Consider the following 20028-nt stretch of genomic DNA (forward strand, 5'->3'; position numbering starts at 1 on the left):
CAGGCTAATCAAGGCACCTGGGACCAATTAAGAACTTTCTAGAAGGTACCGGAGAGAGCTACATTGATTGGAGCACCTGCAGCCAATCAGGACAGGCTAATCAAGGCACCTGGTATAAAAAGGGGAGCTCACTCCAGTCTAGGGAGGAGGAGCCAGAGGAAAGATGTGTGTATGAGGAGCTGGGAGCAAGAGACACAAGGAACTAAGAACTGAGAGGAGGGTACTACTGGAGGATTGAGGAAAACACCATACAATCTAGTAGCATCAGACACCAGGAGGATCCTGTGGTGAGGATAAAGAAGGTGCTTGAAGGAGGCTATGGGGAAGTAGCCCAGGCAGCTGTAGCGGTCAAGCAGCGGTTACAAGTAGCACTATAGAGACTGCTGCAATTCACAGGGCCCTGGGCTGGAACCCGGAGTAGAGGGCGGGCCTGGGTTCCCCCATAGCCCCGCTATTCCTAATCAGACATAGGAGTAGTTGATCCAGACTATGGGTTTCATCCAAGGGGAAAACCACTGAGGGGAAGAAATCTGCCAATAAGTGCAGGACCTACTAGAGGAGAGGAGGAACTTTGCCACTATATATATATATATATATATATATATATATATATATATATATATATATATATATATATATATATATGCATAACAAGAGTAACTGTCCATTCTGATCTTTCTTTTCAAATAGAAATGGAGAATGATATTCACCTATCTCAAATGCAAAATGTGTAAAATTAAACAGATCTACTGAATTTAAATTAAGGTAAAGTTTCTGGACCAGATTTTCTCCCCTCAATCTGTCCCCTTTATGCTGCTCCAGAGGTGTAAAGGGGCCATATACTAGCCATATTTGGTAAGCTAAGCATTCTTCTTGTTGGGTGAGCCCTCAGCTGGTATAAGGCCAGTATAACCACCTCCTACGTCACTCTCCCCCTCCATCTCAGAGGTATGGCTTGGGACAGAGGAGGGCATGTATAGAACACTGTTGTGCTTTGGTAATTTACAGCTGACAGGAGATCCTGATGGGGCCCATTGCCAGCTTGCATGAATTAGGGCCTAGGGCTTGCTCAAACCAACAGTGGGGCTGGGACTGGAACTGTGTAGGACTGAGAATCAGGGAACCATAAATGGCTCCCCGACCATTTGTCCCTGTCTCCTGTGCTAAGCAGCTCTCAGTGCAGACTAGAATCTGACCCCCTAGTTTTAAAAATTGTGTCTTACTTAAAAGAATGTGTTGTTACATTTGTTCTCAAATTTAGATTTTATAAAAACAAGCTTTTACAAAACCCAAGACCAAAGGAAATGTTTCCATTAAGTTAAAAATAATCCAATGTAAACAGTCTTTTAAACAAAAAAAAATAAAATAAAAAAAATTACTCTAATGCTTGGACTCCTTCCAATAAATGATTTACTAGGGTGTGTTCAGTTTAAAAAAAATGTATGGTGAAGATAATAACCTAGACAAGTTTTTTTTTAAAGTGTCCCATTCGTTTACATTGTTTTAATATCAGAATTATTTTTATTTAGGTTTGAAGAATAAAAGATATTCAACCTTATAATTTGTTTTGTAATAATATTTACTAAGGGCTATCTGATCACCACATTACAACACCCGATGGTGTGTGTCCTCCTGGAATATAATCACTTACTGTGATTATTTTAACATGACTCATACACATAAATATATACACACCTTATTTCTTAAATTTAGATTACCATTTGATAATCTGCAGGTGTATTTTCTTTGGAGAGAAGGAGTTGTATTAAGGGAGAGATAAACCAATTACCTGACAACTCTAAACAAATACAGACCCAGTTTCAGTTCATGATGTCACAGTCTTCAGAGACATACAAGCCATAGAAAGTCCATAGATTGTGTCATAAAAAGACAGTACCAAACATTCATTGTCCATTATACCATCCTCCTGCCACAACTATATAACTCATTTGAGTTACTTGAGTGCTATTAGTCACCAGACCTGCCCTGTTAGTCATTGTGGTGGGTAAAGTCCAATTTTATTAATGGAAGGCCCTATGAGAGCCTCCCTTTTCTTCCTGATCTCTATCTCTGTATTTTTTCCCCACGAGGAAGAGGTTTGCAAGCCCCTTATGCCCCTTTGCTTCCTTTCTCTGGGTGACAAAAACAGCTAGGAAGAATATTATAGACTAGATAGAGAGGCCACACTCCAAATATATCTCTTTAATCTGTCTAACCTATCTGGCCATTTCCCTTATCCCTGTAGTATCTGTTAATTTTATAAAATCTATAAATTTGTATGAGTTAACTAAACATAAAACTGCATTCTCCCTCAATCAGGGAGATCTTCACTCTTCTTACCCTTATTGTTTTTCTCCACTATTCCAAGAACAAGGCAGAATGTAGTATATATTTAAAAAATATAATTCTCAACAGTGTTACTATATTAGCCTAGAAAAAATGTAAACAGCTGGGAAGAATCCAACCTGCTCACATGCTCATTGAGTCATTTATGCATTCTCAAGGGACCAACGGGTTAGTGAACTTGTTGGACTCACAGACTGGGCTCTTGAGCAAGCACTGGCTGAAGAGTGCCTGATGCAGCTTTCCATGGCAATTACAGAGAAAATACTTCTATGATGGGGTCAACCTTAGTGATTATGTAGTTCAGGAAACTTCAAGAAATTTTGCGGGGCAGATGCTCATTTAATGGCCAAATTGAGATCTGGCTGTAAGTAGGTGAAACTCTATTTACTTTTATAGAATTGAGGCCCACTTACACTTGTTCTGAATTTGGCCCTTCAACTGGACTGGACAAGCAGTACTCAAAAAGAGATTTGACATTTATATGGAGAAGAACATCCAGATTTCTAGTTAATGCTAACAAAAACAAATTGGAAAATATATAAAACCTCATTGTCAGAGTTTAAGCCACTCTCCATTAGGTATTAGGATGAGACCTACTTGGAAGGCTACTTATCCCACATCTGCCTATTGCAAGGTTTTTTGCACTTTTTTTGAAGCATCTGGTGCTGGCTGGCCACCGTTGGAGGCAGGATACTGGACCAGATAGACCATGGTTCTGATCCAGTAACAATTCCCATGTTCTGTAGGTTTCCCTTTATTGAAAGGGACTATTTAACTATATAGACAGACTCATATGATGTAATTTATTCTACCTGCATAAGGCTCAATAAGACTCTGTGCACCCCTGTATTATGTGCATGCAGAGAGTGGGGCATGAATTTAATTCCTCACAGTTCACTGGATCTGTATGATAAATGTGGATCTATGGCACCATCTCAGCACATGCCCATTGTGTATGTCTGTGGTGTTCTATGTGGAGCCACTGTGGAGAGTGGCTGTTCTCCCTGTTTCCTTCATGTGCAGCTCCTTTGTGCAGTGTACAGGCTTGTGTTAGAACATGTTAACTAACACCATACTAAACACACAGTGTAAACACTATTATTTTGTTTAACATCATTTCAGCTGGTGGTGCTTAGCAGGGCTAACCAGGCTCAGAAGACACAATGGGAAGGTCTAGAGTGCGGGAAATGGTTAAGTTTTAAACTGTGTCAGCTAAAACTTTTTAAAATTAACAATTTTAAACAGGATTTTGCCCCTAGTCTAGACAGGACAAGTCCTGTTATTGAGAAACCTAGGCTTCTCCTATTAACATAAATAAATAAATTAAATAGAAAATCTCTTCATTGAAGAGAAAATTGCTTTATAGATTTGCATCTCTAACAAAAACAATCAGAATGTAGCTTTTTAAATTATTCTACAATGAACCCATCTCTATCTATATGTTTGAGAGAAAATATTTATGTGGATGTGGAAAGCTGGATTCCTTTAAGCAAATGTATTTTATTGTGTACACACACACACACACACACACACACACACACACACACACACACACACACACACACACACACACACACACACACACACACACAACTGTACAGGCCATGTTGAAAAGACTAATGTAATGCCTGTGAAGCAAAGAATTAACTGTAAATAATGACAGACTGCTTTAAAAAAAAGTTGGTCCAATGAAAGATATTACCTCATCCTGCCTGTCTGCTTCAAAGACAAATATTTCTAATTTCCAGAAATAAGGATACCAAAGAGGCAAAACACATTAATTCATTCTTCCACTAGAGTATTAGAAATTGTCTTGGTGAAAATAAGCATTCTGAATGGATTATTTAAAATCAAACTTCCATTAATCTGTTAGAAGGAAAAAGCATAATAATAATAAATAAATAAAAACTTCAAAAACTGTTCCCAAGGGATTCCAGAGAAATGCATGTCACATTTCTGCATTTCAGGTTAAGATACTCTCATTTCTGCAGATTGATCTTTAAATTCGTTATGGCTTTTAGCAAAGTGATCTTGGCTGTCATTGTGTTGGCACAAATTCAGATGAGTTTGGTGAGTGTCCTACATTTTCTGTTAGAACATTATTTCAATTGCAAATAAGTTGTTCTGTTTGTCTGTAGATGAAATCCATATAAACGCACGGTCAACAGTTCCCGGGAGGATGGTGAACCTTCTTGTAAAAAAAAAAAAACACAAGAATTTCACCCCTGTGGCAGCCCTGAAAATCCTTAGCAAAGTTTTGAAATAGTCCTAGTGGTAGTCAGGAGTCCACTAATTTCTGTATCGTGAAATTATTATGATTCTTTTAGATTAGTTTTCGTACATGAAATTAATTCGGTGCGCACGTAGATTGCAAGTACAGGCGTGGTAAAATGTTAATATACCTCTTGTAAGCAAGAGGAATAAAACTTAAATATATTTGGACACTTTCATCAAAAACTGAAAAGTCGAAATTCTATATGTAACTATGGAGAAATCTCGGGAAAACTGTAAACCCAAGGTAATTTACAGTTAATAATATCTTCAGCATAGTTGTGCACTTATATAAAGCCATTTACTGCGTACTGCAGGTGAAGTCGGAAGCCTGAAAATAAAATAAAACATCGAAGCCCCCTCTGGACCTGTAACTGTTATTACATTCTGAACCCAGGGAAAATGTTAGAGAGTTTAGAAAGACATGAATTCCTAGTCATCTGAGGAAACCTGATGCTGATTTACAATCATCCAAAGTGTGCGGCTTAAAAATGGGTGTATTACGCAACCATTATTACTAAAGTGAACGGGAGAAGTTTGGTAATGGAAAACCAAAAATGATGACAGAAAACAAAATCAGCAATGCCTTTTTTAGGTGGCCAGTGAATTGTGCGCGTCTTTTAACGTGTTTTCACTATGATCAAGTATATTTATGCTTTAGAACTAAAAACAACATTAACAAAAACAGCACATATTTTGCATTCATCTTCATATCAATCGGGACCTATTTTTTTACTAGAACAGGAGCTATCCCTGTAATTATATTTTGTGTACAGGTCAGATTATAGAAAGTTAGGCTCCTAAATACAAATTTAGAAGGCTAAATGAATGGCCCGATTTTTAAAAGTGCTCCGCGCAGCTGCTCCCCTCTTGAAATACAATTTTAATCTCTTAAATGTGGATTTGGGAGCCGAATTACCCATTTTAAAGTGTTGTTCGCCATATTCTGTAAAATGATTATGTAATTTCACCAGTTTTTCAGAAATGGAAGGTCGTAGTAGAGTGTTAATGTAAAGTTTCATTATCAAATATCAACTAAACCTAAAATAAAAACATCACACATTTGATGTTCAAGCACATGTAGACGGTAGTTTCCAACAATGAAAAACAATGAAATAGGAATTGGTATATCTATATATGATTCATTTAAGTCACTGGAGAAATCATGATTATAGATGGGTGTATATATCGAATATGTATTGGATAATATTTCCGTGCAGGAATAGTCTTTCAGTTTTTCAGACCATTCTTGAAAGCTTTAATATTGTGGTCACATGGTATGATTGCTTTGTGTAGAAGTAGGACTCAGCAACCCTTCTGTAGATTTTTCCCAAATCCCATCCATCTACTTGATGTCAGAGGCAGGGGGTTTCCTTCGGAATTTCGCAGGGTCCAAAGCTGTCTGGGTTACGAGAGAAATAGTTTGGCTTCTACCTTAGTAATTATGTCCAGGGGTGATCAGTTCATATTATATGTCTACAGAGTATCATCTCTACAAACAAAGTGAAATGCTTATGAAAGGCTGAAAAGGTTTTCAGTGTAAGTCTCCGGGGTGCAATAAAAAGGCTTTTTCTGCTTTAAAGCACTGAGAAGCAATCAGCCTGATGCAATTCTTTTCTCCCTCCCCAGAGCTCCAAGAGCGGGATTTCTCGGTAACCACCCTTCTGACTCTCCCTCCAGACTCCCCGTATCACCGTTACACGGGAACAAACTCCCGGATCCCTGCCAAACGCACACAGCCAGAAAGGCAGCCAAATGGACCTCATGGCTTGTGCAAAGGCTCCCCTTCAGATGAACGAGAGGGGAACAATTTGCTTGCATAACACTAGGGTTTACGCTTGAACCCCGGGTCCGCGACGAGCTACAGATTGGTATGCTCTGTTTCTTGTTAAGGAGTAACTCGAGTCCCTCTCCTATGACTCAATGTTATTAACAGAATGTATTTAAAATCCGGTACTTGGATGGATACTCACGCGCCCACTTTGGAAAGCAGCGTAAAAGAAAAGCATTATACTCACCACCGGGAATATTCTCAATAGCATAATGGAAACTTAACTCAAGTGAGAAGAAAATGCAATGTTTATTATGATGATGCAAACAGAAAGTGGTTTATTCCCCATTTGTTGTTGTTGGCAGAACCTATTACTGCCCTTTATAAAGAGCTTTTCTGACATGAAGAAAAGACCCACCGAGAAAGTACACACCTTATTGATATTTTCCACAGGAAAAACCACTTGCTCTCCGGTCTTTTCCTTTGGATGTGTTTGTGTCAATGTGTGTGTGCAAAACAGCTTTACAAACATACAGTAAATCCAACCATCCTGTAATGGAGCAGGTGTACAAACTCGAGACACGTCTACAACGCCTCTAGACAATGACTAAGAGACCCTTTAAGAGTGATTCATTTGATCCTATAGCTTGAGCCGGGTTGGCTCGGGCAGAGGCTTCTCCACTGCGGATGTAGCTCTTGCAGCTCCAAGTGCCCAGGAAAGGGAAGCAGCTGGGTAGCTGCCGGAACGTGGCCACTTCAACTCTGGACAAGGAAGGGGGGGGAGCCGCGGTTGCGAGACACACTCCAAACACTTCCAGCTGCTCCAAGCAGCCTGTAAAAAGGACGCTGCCAATATAAGAGTATTTATGGCAATCAATAAAGACAGGGCTCGTAGCACGAAATGATTGAATCGCGCCGGCTACAACATCTGCTAGCAATCCCCCCCTCTGAGAGACGATGGCCGGGCCAGTCCCACTGTTTGTACACTTTCTGCGGACAATTTGCTGCGGAATACAGAGGGGTTCTTACATTACTTCTCAATATCAGGTGCTACCGTTGGTAATATAGTAGTTCAGTATGCAATTTCCCCTGTGTATATATTAAATAAACTACGAGTCTTAACTGTGTGTCACAGAAGACAGTGCAATTATTATTTTTTCCTGTAGGGAACAGTAATTGTGTTCGAATCAGTGAATGTAAAATCTGTCCTCCAAAGAATGCACACCAAATACCAGTTTAAATCAGTCCTGTTCAAAGGAGAAACAGAGAAGAGTAAATGATCATAATTTAAGCATTGACTCTGAATAGAAGTCCCTGTAAGGAAGGAGAGTAGACTCCTATCCCTTCAATCTTAACCAGACTTAACTCTCTCTCTTCAGAACTGCTTTCCACACAACTGCCTACCCAACTAGGTTGCGCTAATCTTCAGATGACTCAAGAGACTAATGTTATTTTTGTTCTCAAACCCTATGAAAAGTGAATATAATAGCCAGAGAGAGAGAATTATTTTGCAAGCTGCTTGAGCTTTAACTCGGAATTTAGTTTACATTAACAATAAGAAAGCGAGGTATGCTATGTGGAAAGCCTTCAGCGTGGTCGATACTTGTAGAAGAGAGGGAAAATGGAAATAGTTTTTCTTGGTTGACAGAGGAAGGGGAGTCATTTTCATTCATTATAGACAAAAGGCCTCATCTAAAGCACATTGAAATCGGAGTGAAGATTCACATTAATTTCAGTGAGATTTGGGGCTTTCCATGAATGTTTTGGCTTTTATTTTTAGTTACTTTAAATTCCCCGTTCCCCCGATTTGCAAATCCACACTAGATACCGGGAACTATGGGAAAATGCGTAACATGGCAATCCCCAGGCAGGAACCTGAAAATTTAGTCCCGTTGAAGTCAGGGGAACTACCCACGCGAGTAAAGGTTTGCAGGATCGGGCTTCAAGGTACCAAAGGAAAAACTTTTCTAATATGCAGCGCATAACGGATTTATTTGCTCTAGATACTATTCTCTTAACGTGATATAATTAAACTTATTTAGTAATATAAGTGAAATACATTCTGCACTCATGTTTTAATTTGTTACGAAACAAAAACTGTACTATTAGAAAATACTTGTAATAAATACCAAATACAGTTTCCCATGTATGCAATTACATTACTATAGCTACGCATTTGCAGACTAAATTAATAATCATAATCCGCCGTTGCCAAGGTCCTTTTTTCTGTCTGCAATGCGGTATTTTTTGCAGTAGATGTCGCTTCTAATAAGTAAATAACCTGTCCTTTGAATTTTTCATTAAAAAGATATGGTACTTTTTGTGGGGGTAAGGAGGTGGACTGTACATTATTAATGACTCGAGACGATTTCCCTTACTTGCCATTAATTGTCTGATGTGATCCGTCTTCTTTTCGTTCAGTGACCTCAGTGCAAATAAACCTATCAGATGTAGCCAACTGACTAGCAAATTTTGTGAATGGAATACTCAGTGACTGGAAGATGACGTAATTGGAGAGCAGTGGGTTTCGTGCCCGGTTGTGGATTGGCTACATTTTGCCAACAGACCTTGTGATTGGCTGGCCAGTGCCGGTCAAACGCCTACACACTTTCACCCTGGCGGTAGATATAAAAGGGGGATACTTAGGCATTGAACAGCATCACGATTTAGAAACATATATTGAGGAAACCTCCACCACGTTTTACTGTTTCTTACGAAGCTTTGCATTTCAAAGGTAAGCATGCTCTTTCTTTCTTTTTCTTTTCTTAAATCTAGTGTTTGGTGAGCTTACTTCAGTGCAGCAGAATTTGCAGTGCTTGAAGCTGTACGTGTACCCAGGCTGGTCTTTAACTGGTGCCAAGTTACAGCTTGTGTTGCCTTTCTCTATTTTGATTTTTCTCTGTGCATTCAGAGAACGCATAATTTGTAATTAGCTAGATTTCGTATGGTCTTCTAAATTACACGTTACTGGATTCCTCAAAATAAAATAAAACAAAATAAAAAGTACCAAGATAAAGGAAGGAATACACAATCCCGTTAGAATAATTGAAAGCAACCGATACTGCGTAGTATATTACATTTTCGTCGTAAAACCCCTAATCTCTTTACACTAGTGGGCTGCATAGCTTGATTTATTTCTTTTGTAATCATTTTGAGGTTTTTCACAAAATTTGTTATAAAATGGTAAAAGTTTAGAAAGTGAAAACCTTCATTGTATGTTAACTAGCAATATATGCTGCAGGTAGTAATAGGTGTTTTAATTTATGAGAGAAAATGTAACGTTAAGCTAAAAATATTTAAATAAAGCTGTGAGTCATAGAGAGGAGTTCTTCAAGATATGATATTTTTAATCTTTCTGCTCTCTTGACTTGAGTTCATCTGATTTATTTATCTTTGGTCATAATTTTGGGATTTTTTTATTAAAATTACTTTAATGGACCTGTTTTTATAATTTTATCTAATTTGTATTTGAATTGGAAGTTTATGAGCACTCTTTGATATAATGTGCTGATTTCTAAGCAAACATAATTATTTTTAATTTTTAAATTAAACATTAGAGCGATTAACATGTATTAATATTCTGCAAAAATGAGAATACAGAAAAGCATTGGTCATATTTTAAAAATAACAATAGCTTTAGCTTTCATACTTTTTCATACGATTTACTATACCTGAAGTGCCATTTTGTCCAGTTCAGATCAGACACATTAAATGAAATTACGTGTAGTGCTTCAAATACAGGGGAGAAGAGACACGTTCCCCATTAGTTTATAGACAGATCTGCATTAACTTAAATCCCATTTTAGTTACATCTTGATAGTAATCCTAACTCTGAAAAAACTCCAAATATTTCAATTTGGTCATATACAAAAATCCTGAAAATTATATGAAAAAACTAAAGCAAAAGACCAAAGCAAATTAACAACAACAACCTATTACCAAATGTGTCTAGAGAAAGATTGCATCTTTAGTAGATCTGTTAAGATTGAGGAGGCTGGAAAATGGCCATTGTTTGATGTGACTCTTTGTTGTAGAGAGGACATTATGGTTATGCTGAAGATTTCACCTTTCCTTGCTGTTTATGCCTTGGTTATGTGCCAGATGGATAGCTCCCAGGCAACCCCACTCAGGTAAGAAGCTGAGAGCTGTGGAAACTCGTGCGTTTCGGAGCACTGCATCTGAACAGAATGGAGACAATTAGTTTTCTTCGTGGCTGCAGATAGGAAGTGGATAGTAAAGGAGAAAACGTAGATCTTCCAATATTACTTTTTTGTAGCGCTCATATTTTAACATGCAATAGATTACTTAGCTAGTGTGTGAGGGAATGAGTAGTCTTTGTCTTGAGTTCGGTATACATATGGACACCGGTGACAAAGACACGCTCAGCAATGTGGAATAGTGTATACAAGAACTCATCCACTTAAGGGCACACGTGCAAGAGAGTCTTTGCAGCAGTTATCCTTGTATTCATGCTGTCTCGCTTGTCTCCACCTAGACCTGGCTTAGACTCTATAACGGATCGAGTGACACTCAGTGATTACGAAGCTCGGCGGTTATTAAATGCGTTGGTGAAAGAATTTGTTCAGATGACAGCGGAAGACGTGGAACAAGCGACTGAGGGGAATAGGTAAGGGATACAGCCCCGGGGATATGCACAGATGCTGGGGAAGCAGGACCACTCTGTGTCCATTTGATTTCCCAGCAAGAGCCACCTCACCAAACACTCGGGCAGGCTAAGATTTTCCTCTCCCTTGGGACTGCGGATGACCTTGTACAATACTTTGGAAGGGACGGTACTGCATAGATGTTTTCCCGTGTCAGTATCAGGTGGATGGTTTCCACCTAGTTAACCTGCTTTTATCTTTTTTTACAACCGAGAGCAAATAAAAAAAAGCCACTGGAGGGTGAGTTGAACTTCAAGGAGGGGGTTGTATTAAAATATGGCAGCAAGAGGTATGTTTTCCCGGTGGTAGTATTGAGGGCTGTTCGATCGCTCCTGGATTCTCTGTCGCGATAGTGCATGATGCTGTCGTGAGGCATGGAAGGCCATTGGCTGAAGCGGGGCATCCTATTAGTGCACGCAGCGCCACCCTCTCCCTCAGGGCCAAGGCATGCAAGTACATTTGCACTAACCTTAATGAATTCCTATTGCAAAGCATGTTGATGAATGAGAGACTGAACAGCATGTCTAGTACAGTGGAAGACAAACCTCCTATCCTTTGACTACCACATCCCAAAATCTAATCTATTTGCTTGATCAAGTAAACAATATTCATTTTGTTCATGATAAAACTCTGTTCTCCCTCTGATTTCAAGTGTGCTCCCCCTTGCATGAAATAAGTGTGAGGGGATTTTATTCTTTTCTTTTTGTCTCCTAATTATACTTATTTATCTAGGAATGTAATGCATGGATGTGCATGATTTATATTACCTTTTTGGCATGTTTTTCCCCCCTGCAGCCTGGATAGACCTATTTCCAAACGCTGTGCCAGTCTGAGTACTTGTGTGCTGGGCAAACTGTCTCAAGAATTGCACAAATTGCAAACTTACCCTCGTACTGACGTCGGGGCTGGAACTCCTGGCAAGAAAAGGAATGTGCTGAATGACCTGGAAAATGAACGCTATGCAAACTATGGGGAATCCCTGGGAAACAACTAGACATGCTTATTTTCACCCTTCTCCCTTTTTTTTAACTTGATGCATGTGGATCTAACCTTGATTGCTAACTTTGCTATGTTATTTTGATTCTGTTTTCGACAGAGAATGTTTGAGATGGACTTAAAGTTAGGACGATAAAGAATACAATACACATACCAAGTTAGAAAAAATATATACCAAATAAAATAAAAAAGAATGAACAGCACTGCCTTGAGACGTCAACTGATTTTCTTAGACATTTATTTAAAAAAAATCTAAACAAAGCTTTTCATTTCTAGCTATTACATGTACAGATAAACTCTTCTTTCATGCCTGCTCATGCACTTGTTCAATAAACCTATTTTTCTATGAGAATTAGGCCTGTTTGTTTTAATTAATTGTGTTGGAATGCAAGATTTCTAGACAAAGCCAGAAAAGTTTTTACAAATCTTTCCAGAACTGGAGAAGAGCAGAACAATACAAAAGTTGTATAATAATTTAATTCCAGAATAGCTGAACAATTTGACTATGTTCATATACACTGAGAGAACTCTTAGACCCTTTTAATGTTTTCTATATTGTATGTGTGCATACATAATCAGTCACACACAATCTTAGTTAGTAAAACAATTTCTATGAACTTTTGAAATGGTTAAGCATCAAGAAATGCATGTATTAACTAGTGTGAAAACACTAGAAATGTAATCTAGGTTTAAAACTGTTCTCATTGAACTCATCCAGGTAAGAACTTTAATATTTCTTTTTCATTTTTCTTAATATTATTTACATTAAGCTTCTTTCCAGTGATGTATTACCATGAATAACTGGATTTACATGTATATCAGTTTTAGAAATAACCTGTGAGATAGACTTGTATATTAAAAGAATGAAAATGGGGAGCTTTCATATCTGGGTAATTCATTTAAAATCTTGTTTTCTGTTAATTCTTTTACTTTAATACTTTAATAACAGATTTAGTGCTACTTTTGTACCTCTTTAATTTTTTTTCTCTGTATAACATTTATCTCATAATATGGGAACTGTTCAGAACACAATTGTCATGTTACCAGGGATGCTTTCTATGGTACTGTCTCTGGGCCTTCCTATAGTCCTAACTCAGGCAACATTCCCATTGATTTCAGTAGGAGATTGGCTTGAACAAAGACTTTAGAAGTATGTACTCTAAGGCCCCAGTCCAGCAATACACATAAGCATGTGCTTAATTCTAAGCAAATGAGTAGTCCCACTGACTTCAGTGGGATTACTAAAATGCTTAATGCTTTGCTCAGTGAAGGCCTAAATAATGAAGAAAGCTGTTTAAATAGTGCAATCAGATATATGGAAAAAGGAAAATGACTATGCGCAGTTCAACTCTAAAAAATTACAAAAAAAAAATCCCTGGCAACTTCTTACTCTGTAGATTTAGTTCCAGGATGAAATCCTTGCCCCATTGAAGTCAATGGCAAAATTCCCATTGTCTTCAATGGGGCCAGGACTTCAGCCCTTTTGTGTGTTCTGACATAGCTGCTGATCTAAGTACCTAAAATAGGTATTTTGCTACTATACTCCATCAGCACTACAGAACTAACTCAGCTGAGGCTTAGCTAGAGTCTTTTACTACTTATGCATTATCAACAGTTGTCTGTTAGATTTCAATTATTTGCTGGTGGGAATGGAGTTGATCAAGTATTATTGAGGGGATAATTTTGTCTAGGCAACCTTAACTATTGGTGATGTGCAAGAAAGAAAGAGCCCAGTTTGACTTTCACAACCTGAGTTGAGTCTGTAGCACCTGGTACGTAGAAAAAGAAAACTATTTTTTAAACTCATAAACTGAGTGAACAATATGTAAATCCTTGAAACACAATAAATATGGAACTTCACAATCCCATTTTTATAGAGATACTTTTCCAGGTAGAACCACACCTTATTGATATAAGCAAAGTATTTTTTACATTCTGTCTATGTAAAATATATATTTTTTTATTTTGAAAAGCAGTGTAACAGCACAGAAAAGGGCATGTAACACAGCAACCTGTGTGACCCATCGTCTGGCAGACTTCCTGAGCAGGTCAGGAGGAGTGGGCAAGAACAACTTTGTACCTACCAATGTGGGATCTAAAGCTTTTGGGAGGCGAAGAAGAAATGCTCAGATATAAACATCTGAATGACACCTGGAATATGGTAAACACACTGCAATAAATGTAGAATCTATACTTCCCTTAGTAATGTTACCATTGCTAATATCTTACGTAGAATTCTTGTTTGGATGGAAAATAGATTTATGGTGTTTAGATCCTAGAAAGAAACAGTAATAGTTAATCCAAATGTGTTACAAATCCAGTTTTACATTTAAATAGAGCATCTACTGTAAGGTCTCTTTTTTTCAAAGTAAAGTGAAAAGTTTAAATAATCAGTTGTAATGAATGTTAGATCACCTTGTAAAACAAAGCTGGTTGGTTCAAGTAATAGTTTCAATCAGTGGATATTCTTGCATTATGCCACAAGTAATATTTCTGTATCAATATTTTGGTAATTTTTGGATTTCTTTCTTCCAGATTGCCATGAAACTGAAATGTTAACTCCCTTTAGTTTCTAATGAAAGCAACTCTTCTCCATAAATCAAGAAGGCCAAACAGAAGTCTCATTTTTTGCATCCTAATATTTAAAAATGTTTTGTTAAAATCAAATGAAAGCACTTCTGTTATGTATATTACAAACCAATCTAATTATTCAAGTTAAATTATTGTATATTCTTTTTATATGCAATTCTATTTCAAATAAAATGTGATAGCATCTATTATTTATTTATCTTCTAGCATATATGTGAAATGTGATCCATGCTATTTATCTGGGCAATACTGCCAAATCTCGGGGATTACACTAAATTGCTGCCTGTCAAGGCATATCTGTAAAATATGGTGTGCTGTGCCTTGATGTAAAACATTTAACTAACATGATTGTACAGTATGTTTAAAAACACGTCAATATTGTATCATTTGTGAATTTAAGCAAGATTAAAAAAAGTATTTTAGATACATTTGGATTGAGAAACTGATTTTTCATTTAAACCATTTTATTGTTAGTTTATTGCATAGTTTTTTAAAAAAATGTCTGGCATTAGCCAAATGTGGATATCATATTAGAAGGATCATTGGCCTGCTCCCATATGGTACTTCCTATGTCTTATCTAACTACATACCCTAGAGTGGTTCTTGAGAACTAAGGTTTGAATGTTCATAATAGAGAAAACATTTTCCCTTTTACAAACTCATGAACCAGTAGTTAAAAAAATAATTACAAAATGATTAAACAGAATAACGCCCCACAGTTCCTGGTAGTAACAAACGTCATAATGTATAAAGCAAGACAACAGTTTTGTATAGCCTCTTTCATACAATCTATATCCAAAAATGGTTTACATAGTTAAATAGTAGGGGGATAGACAAAGGAGAAAAGACATGTATTTAGCTGAGATTGAAATGAGAGACAGAATAAATGAGAGAAAGGGATTCAGGATGGCAATTACAGGCTGAAGGAACTGCAAAGAAGCAGTTTCTTTGATTAACCAGTGTCTGAGACTGTAGCCTGGTCTACACTATGAGTTTATATAAAATTTAGCAGCATTAAATCGCATTAACCCTGCACCCGTCCACACAACAAAGCCCTTTATATTGATATAAAGGGCTCTTAATATCGATATCTGTACTCCTCCCCGATGAGGGGAGTAGTGCTGAAATTGGTATTGCCATTTTGGATTAGGGTTAATGTGGCCGCAATTCGACGGTATAGGCCTCCAGGCGCTATCCCACAGTGCACCATTGTGACCGCTCTGGACAGCAATCTGAACATGGATGCACTGGCCAGGTAGACAGGAAAAGCCCCACGAACTTTTGAATTTCATTCCTGTTTTCCCAGCGTGGAGTGCTGATCAGCTCAGGTGACTATGCAGTCCCAGAATCAAAAAAGAGCTCCAGCATGGACCATACAGGAGATACTGAAGCTGTTCTCTGTATGGGGAGATGAATCTGTTCTATCAGATCTCTGTTCCAAAAGATGAAATGCCAAAGCATTTGAAAAAATCTCCAAGGCTATGATAGACAGAGGCCACAATAAGGACTCAACACAGTGCTGAGACAAGCGTAATGGAAAGCCAAAGAATCAAATGGACGCTCACAGAGGGAGGGGGGACTGAGGACTCCAGCTATCCCACAGTTCCCGCACTCTCCGAAAACCATTTGCATTCTTGGCTGAGCTCCCAAAGCCTGAATGGTCAAAAACATTGTCGTGGGTGGTTCAGGGTATATGTCGTCACCCCCATGAAAGAAAAGGGAAAAAAATCATTTCTCGCCTTTTTTTAATGTCACCGTATGTCTACTGGATGCTGCTGGCAGATGCGGTGCTGCAGCACTACACAGTAGCATTCCCTTCCCTTTCCTTCCTGATTGCAGGTGGTACTATATGACTGATATCCGGCATCATCATCCCATGAGTGCTCCTGGCTGGCCTTGGTGAGGTCAGCCGGGGGCGCCCGGGGCAAAAATGGGAATGACTCCCGGTCATTCCCTTCTTTAAGCTTTGTCTAATGGAGATTCAGTCCTGCCTGGAATATCATAGCAGCTGGAGGCTGCCTCCCCCCGCTCCCCCTTTTTATCTCTGCTTGCAGAGGCAATAAAGTCAGTGTTGTTTCTTATTCATGCATTCTTTATTACTTCATCACACAAATGGGGGGATAACTGCCACGGTAGCCCAGGATGGGTGGGGAAGGAGGGAAGCAACAGGTGGGGTTGTTGCAGGGGGGCCCCCTAGAATGGCATGCAGCTCATCATTTCTGCGGGATGTCTGGGGCTCTGACCCGGAGCGACTGTTTGCCTCTTTGGTTCTTTAGTAGGCTTGCCTGATATTCTAGGCAGGACTGACTCTTCATTAGACAAAACTTAAAGAAGGGAATGACCACCGAGGCCAGCCAGGTGCACCCATGACAGCAGCAGATGGTACAATATGACTGGTAACTGTCATTATCAACTTGCAGGGCAGCAGATGGTACAGTAGGGCTGGTAACCATCTCTGCTAACTTGCAAAGGGGATGCTGCTGTGTAGCACTGCAGTACTGTGTCTGTCAGCAGCATCCAGTAGACATACGGTGACAGTGAAAAAAGGCTGAACAGGCTCCATGGTTGCCTTGATATGGCATCTGCCAGGGCAATCCAGGGAAAAGGGCATGAAATGATTGTCTGCCGTTGCTTTCCCAGAGGGAGGAGTGACTGACGACATTTACCCGCGACACTGTTTTTGCCCCATCATGCATTGTGATCTCAACCCAGAATTCCAATGGGTGGGGGAGACTGTGGGAACTATAGAATAGCTATAGGATAGCTATCCACAGTGCAATGCTCTGGAAATCGATGCTAGCCTCAGTACATGAATGCACACCGCCGAATTAATGTGCTTAGTGTGGCCACGTGCACTCGACTTTGTACAATCTGTTTCCAAAAACTGGTTTCTGTAAAATCGGAATAATCCTGTAGTGTAGACATACCCTGTGTCTATTCAAGGGCCAGGGTTAGAGAAGCTGAAGAACAGAGAGTGGAGTAAAGGGCAATTGGAGAAAATCCATGGGTGGTTTTAAAACCAAAGAACACACCTTTCAACCAACGCGGGTCCTTTCTCCTACAGAAGGAAACTGCTGACTTTTCAATATACTGGCTGGGCTAGATACTCTGGGTATATCTACACTGGACACCTGTTATAGTGGTGTGTACAGTAGATATATGGCTAGCCCTCCTAGGATCAGTATAAATAGCTGTGTAGGTGGTGAGGCACTGCTCAGGCAAGTAAAGAGACATCTGAAGCTTGTGGCTATGTATCCTACACAGCTTTTCACTTGCCCAAGCAGTGCCCCCATATATACACTACTGTTTTTAGCAGTGTAATGTCCCACTGTCTCCCTGCTGCTTGAGCCTTTCCCCACTGCAGGAAAAAACTCTGACAATGGGGAAAGGCTCTGCCAGTTTTCTGCAGCTGGAGCCTTTCCCTGCTTCAGGGAAAGACTTCAGCAGCAGTGAAAGGCTTTCACAGATGGGAGGCAGCAGGGAGAGCCTTTCCCCACTGTCTTCCCCCTACAAGAGTCTTTCCTTGCTGCAGTGAAAGGCTTTGGCAGCAGGGAGCTACTGAACCCTTTCTCCTCTGCCATTGCTTTTCACTGATGTGTGGACAGCTTTTTCACTGTGGCACACAGCCACACATACCCTATACATTGCAACCACCACTGGTGTGCAGTGTAGACATAGCCTTTGAGTCTATTTTGTTCTGCACTGCACTGCCAGTGCTATCTGACCCTAAAGTCAGTTTCATGAATCCAGGGAGGATCATTCCACTGAAGTGATGATCATCTCATGGTGAGGAGCAATCATCAAGACGCCTGCACCATTGTGGCAAGTGTAGGGAAAAGGGGCATGATTGGTGGAAAGGCTATGTGGTGGAAACACTCCTATATCCAATCCTTGGCTATGTTTATGGCACTTTGGGGTAAATTACAGCAGCCTTATGATTGCATGATTCCCAAACAACCCTCTCCAGAACTTAAGTGGGATTTAAGTGGGATGGAGGGCTGTGCCGAATTTCATACTACATATTATGTTTGAAATTAACTTGAATATAAATATTTTTTCTCTACATGAAGTGCTTGATACTTTTTTCTTCGCTAAACACAAACTGCATTTATTACCACAATAATCTAGAGTTCTGCTATGTCTAGAATTCATAAGAACATAAGAACATAAGAAAGGCCGTACCGGGTCAGACCAAAGGTCCATCTAGCCCAGTATCTGTCTACCGACAGTGGCCAGTGCCAGGTGCCCCAGAAGGAGTGAATCTAACAGGCAATGATCAAGTGATCTCTCTCCTGCCATCCATCTCCATCCTCTGACGAACAGAGGCTAGGGACACCATTCTTATCCATCCTGGCTAATAGCCATTTATGGACTTAGCCACCATGAATTTATCCAGTCCCCTTTTAAACATTGTTATAGTCCTAGCCTTCACAACCTCCTCAGGTAAGGAGTTCCACAAGTTGACTGTGCGCTGCGTGAAGAAGAACTTCCTTTTATTTGTTTTAAACCTGCTGCCTATTAATTTCATTTGGTGACCCCTAGTTCTTGTATTATGGGAATAAGTAAATAACTTTTCCTTATCCACTTTCTCAACATCACTCATGATTTTATATACCTCTATCATGTCCCCCCTTAGTCTTCTCTTTTCCAAACTGAAGAGTCCTAGCCTCTTTAATCTTTCCTCATATGGGACCCTCTCTAAACCCCTAATCATTTTAGTTGCTCTTTTCTGAACCTTTTCTAGTGCTAGAATATCTTTTTTGAGGTGAGGAGACCACATCTGTACACAGTATTCGAGATGTGGGCGTACCATGGATTTATATAAGGGCAATAATATATTCTCAGTCTTATTCTCTATCCCTTTTTAATGATTCCTAACATCCTGTTTGCTTTTTTGACCGCCTCTGCACACTGCGTGGACATCTTCAGAGAACTATCCACGATAACTCCAAGATCTTTTTCCTGACTCGTTGTAGCTAAATTAGCCCCCATCATGTTGTATGTATAGTTGGGGTTATTTTTTCCAATGTGCATTACTTTACATTTATCCACATTAAATTTCATTTGCCATTTTGTTGCCCAATCACTTAGTTTTGTGAGATCTTTTTGAAGTTCTTCACAATCTGCTTTGGTCTTAACTATCTTGAGTAGTTTAGTATCATCTGCAAACTTTGCCACCTCACTGTTTACCCCTTTCTCCAGATCATTTATGAATAAATTGAATAGGATTGGTCCTAGGACTGACCCATGGGGAACACCACTAGTTACCCCTCTCCATCCTGAGAATTTACCATTAATTCCTACCCTTTGTTCCCTGTCCTTTAACCAGTTCTCAATCCATGAAAGGACCTTTCCTTTTATCCCATGACAGCTTAATTTACGTAAGAGCCT

At 39.3% G+C, this 20028-nt stretch overlaps 1 protein-coding gene across 1 annotated transcript; it reads left to right on the forward strand.

Moving 5' to 3' along the window:
- Positions 1 to 245: 245 nt before the first annotated feature.
- On the forward strand, positions 246 to 12385 carry LOC120404720 (calcitonin). Its single transcript, XM_039537660.1, has 5 exons — positions 246 to 287; positions 8810 to 9122; positions 10423 to 10518; positions 10884 to 11015; positions 11848 to 12385. The coding sequence occupies exons 3-5, from the start codon at positions 10433 to 10435 to the stop codon at positions 12044 to 12046; spliced, it is 417 nt and encodes a 138-aa protein (XP_039393594.1). The 5' UTR covers positions 246 to 287; positions 8810 to 9122; positions 10423 to 10432; the 3' UTR covers positions 12047 to 12385.
- The last annotated feature ends 7643 nt before the right edge of the window (positions 12386 to 20028 follow it).

This window comes from Mauremys reevesii, linkage group 4 (genome assembly GCF_016161935.1).
Source record: "Mauremys reevesii isolate NIE-2019 linkage group 4, ASM1616193v1, whole genome shotgun sequence".
NCBI lineage: Eukaryota > Metazoa > Chordata > Testudines > Geoemydidae > Mauremys > Mauremys reevesii.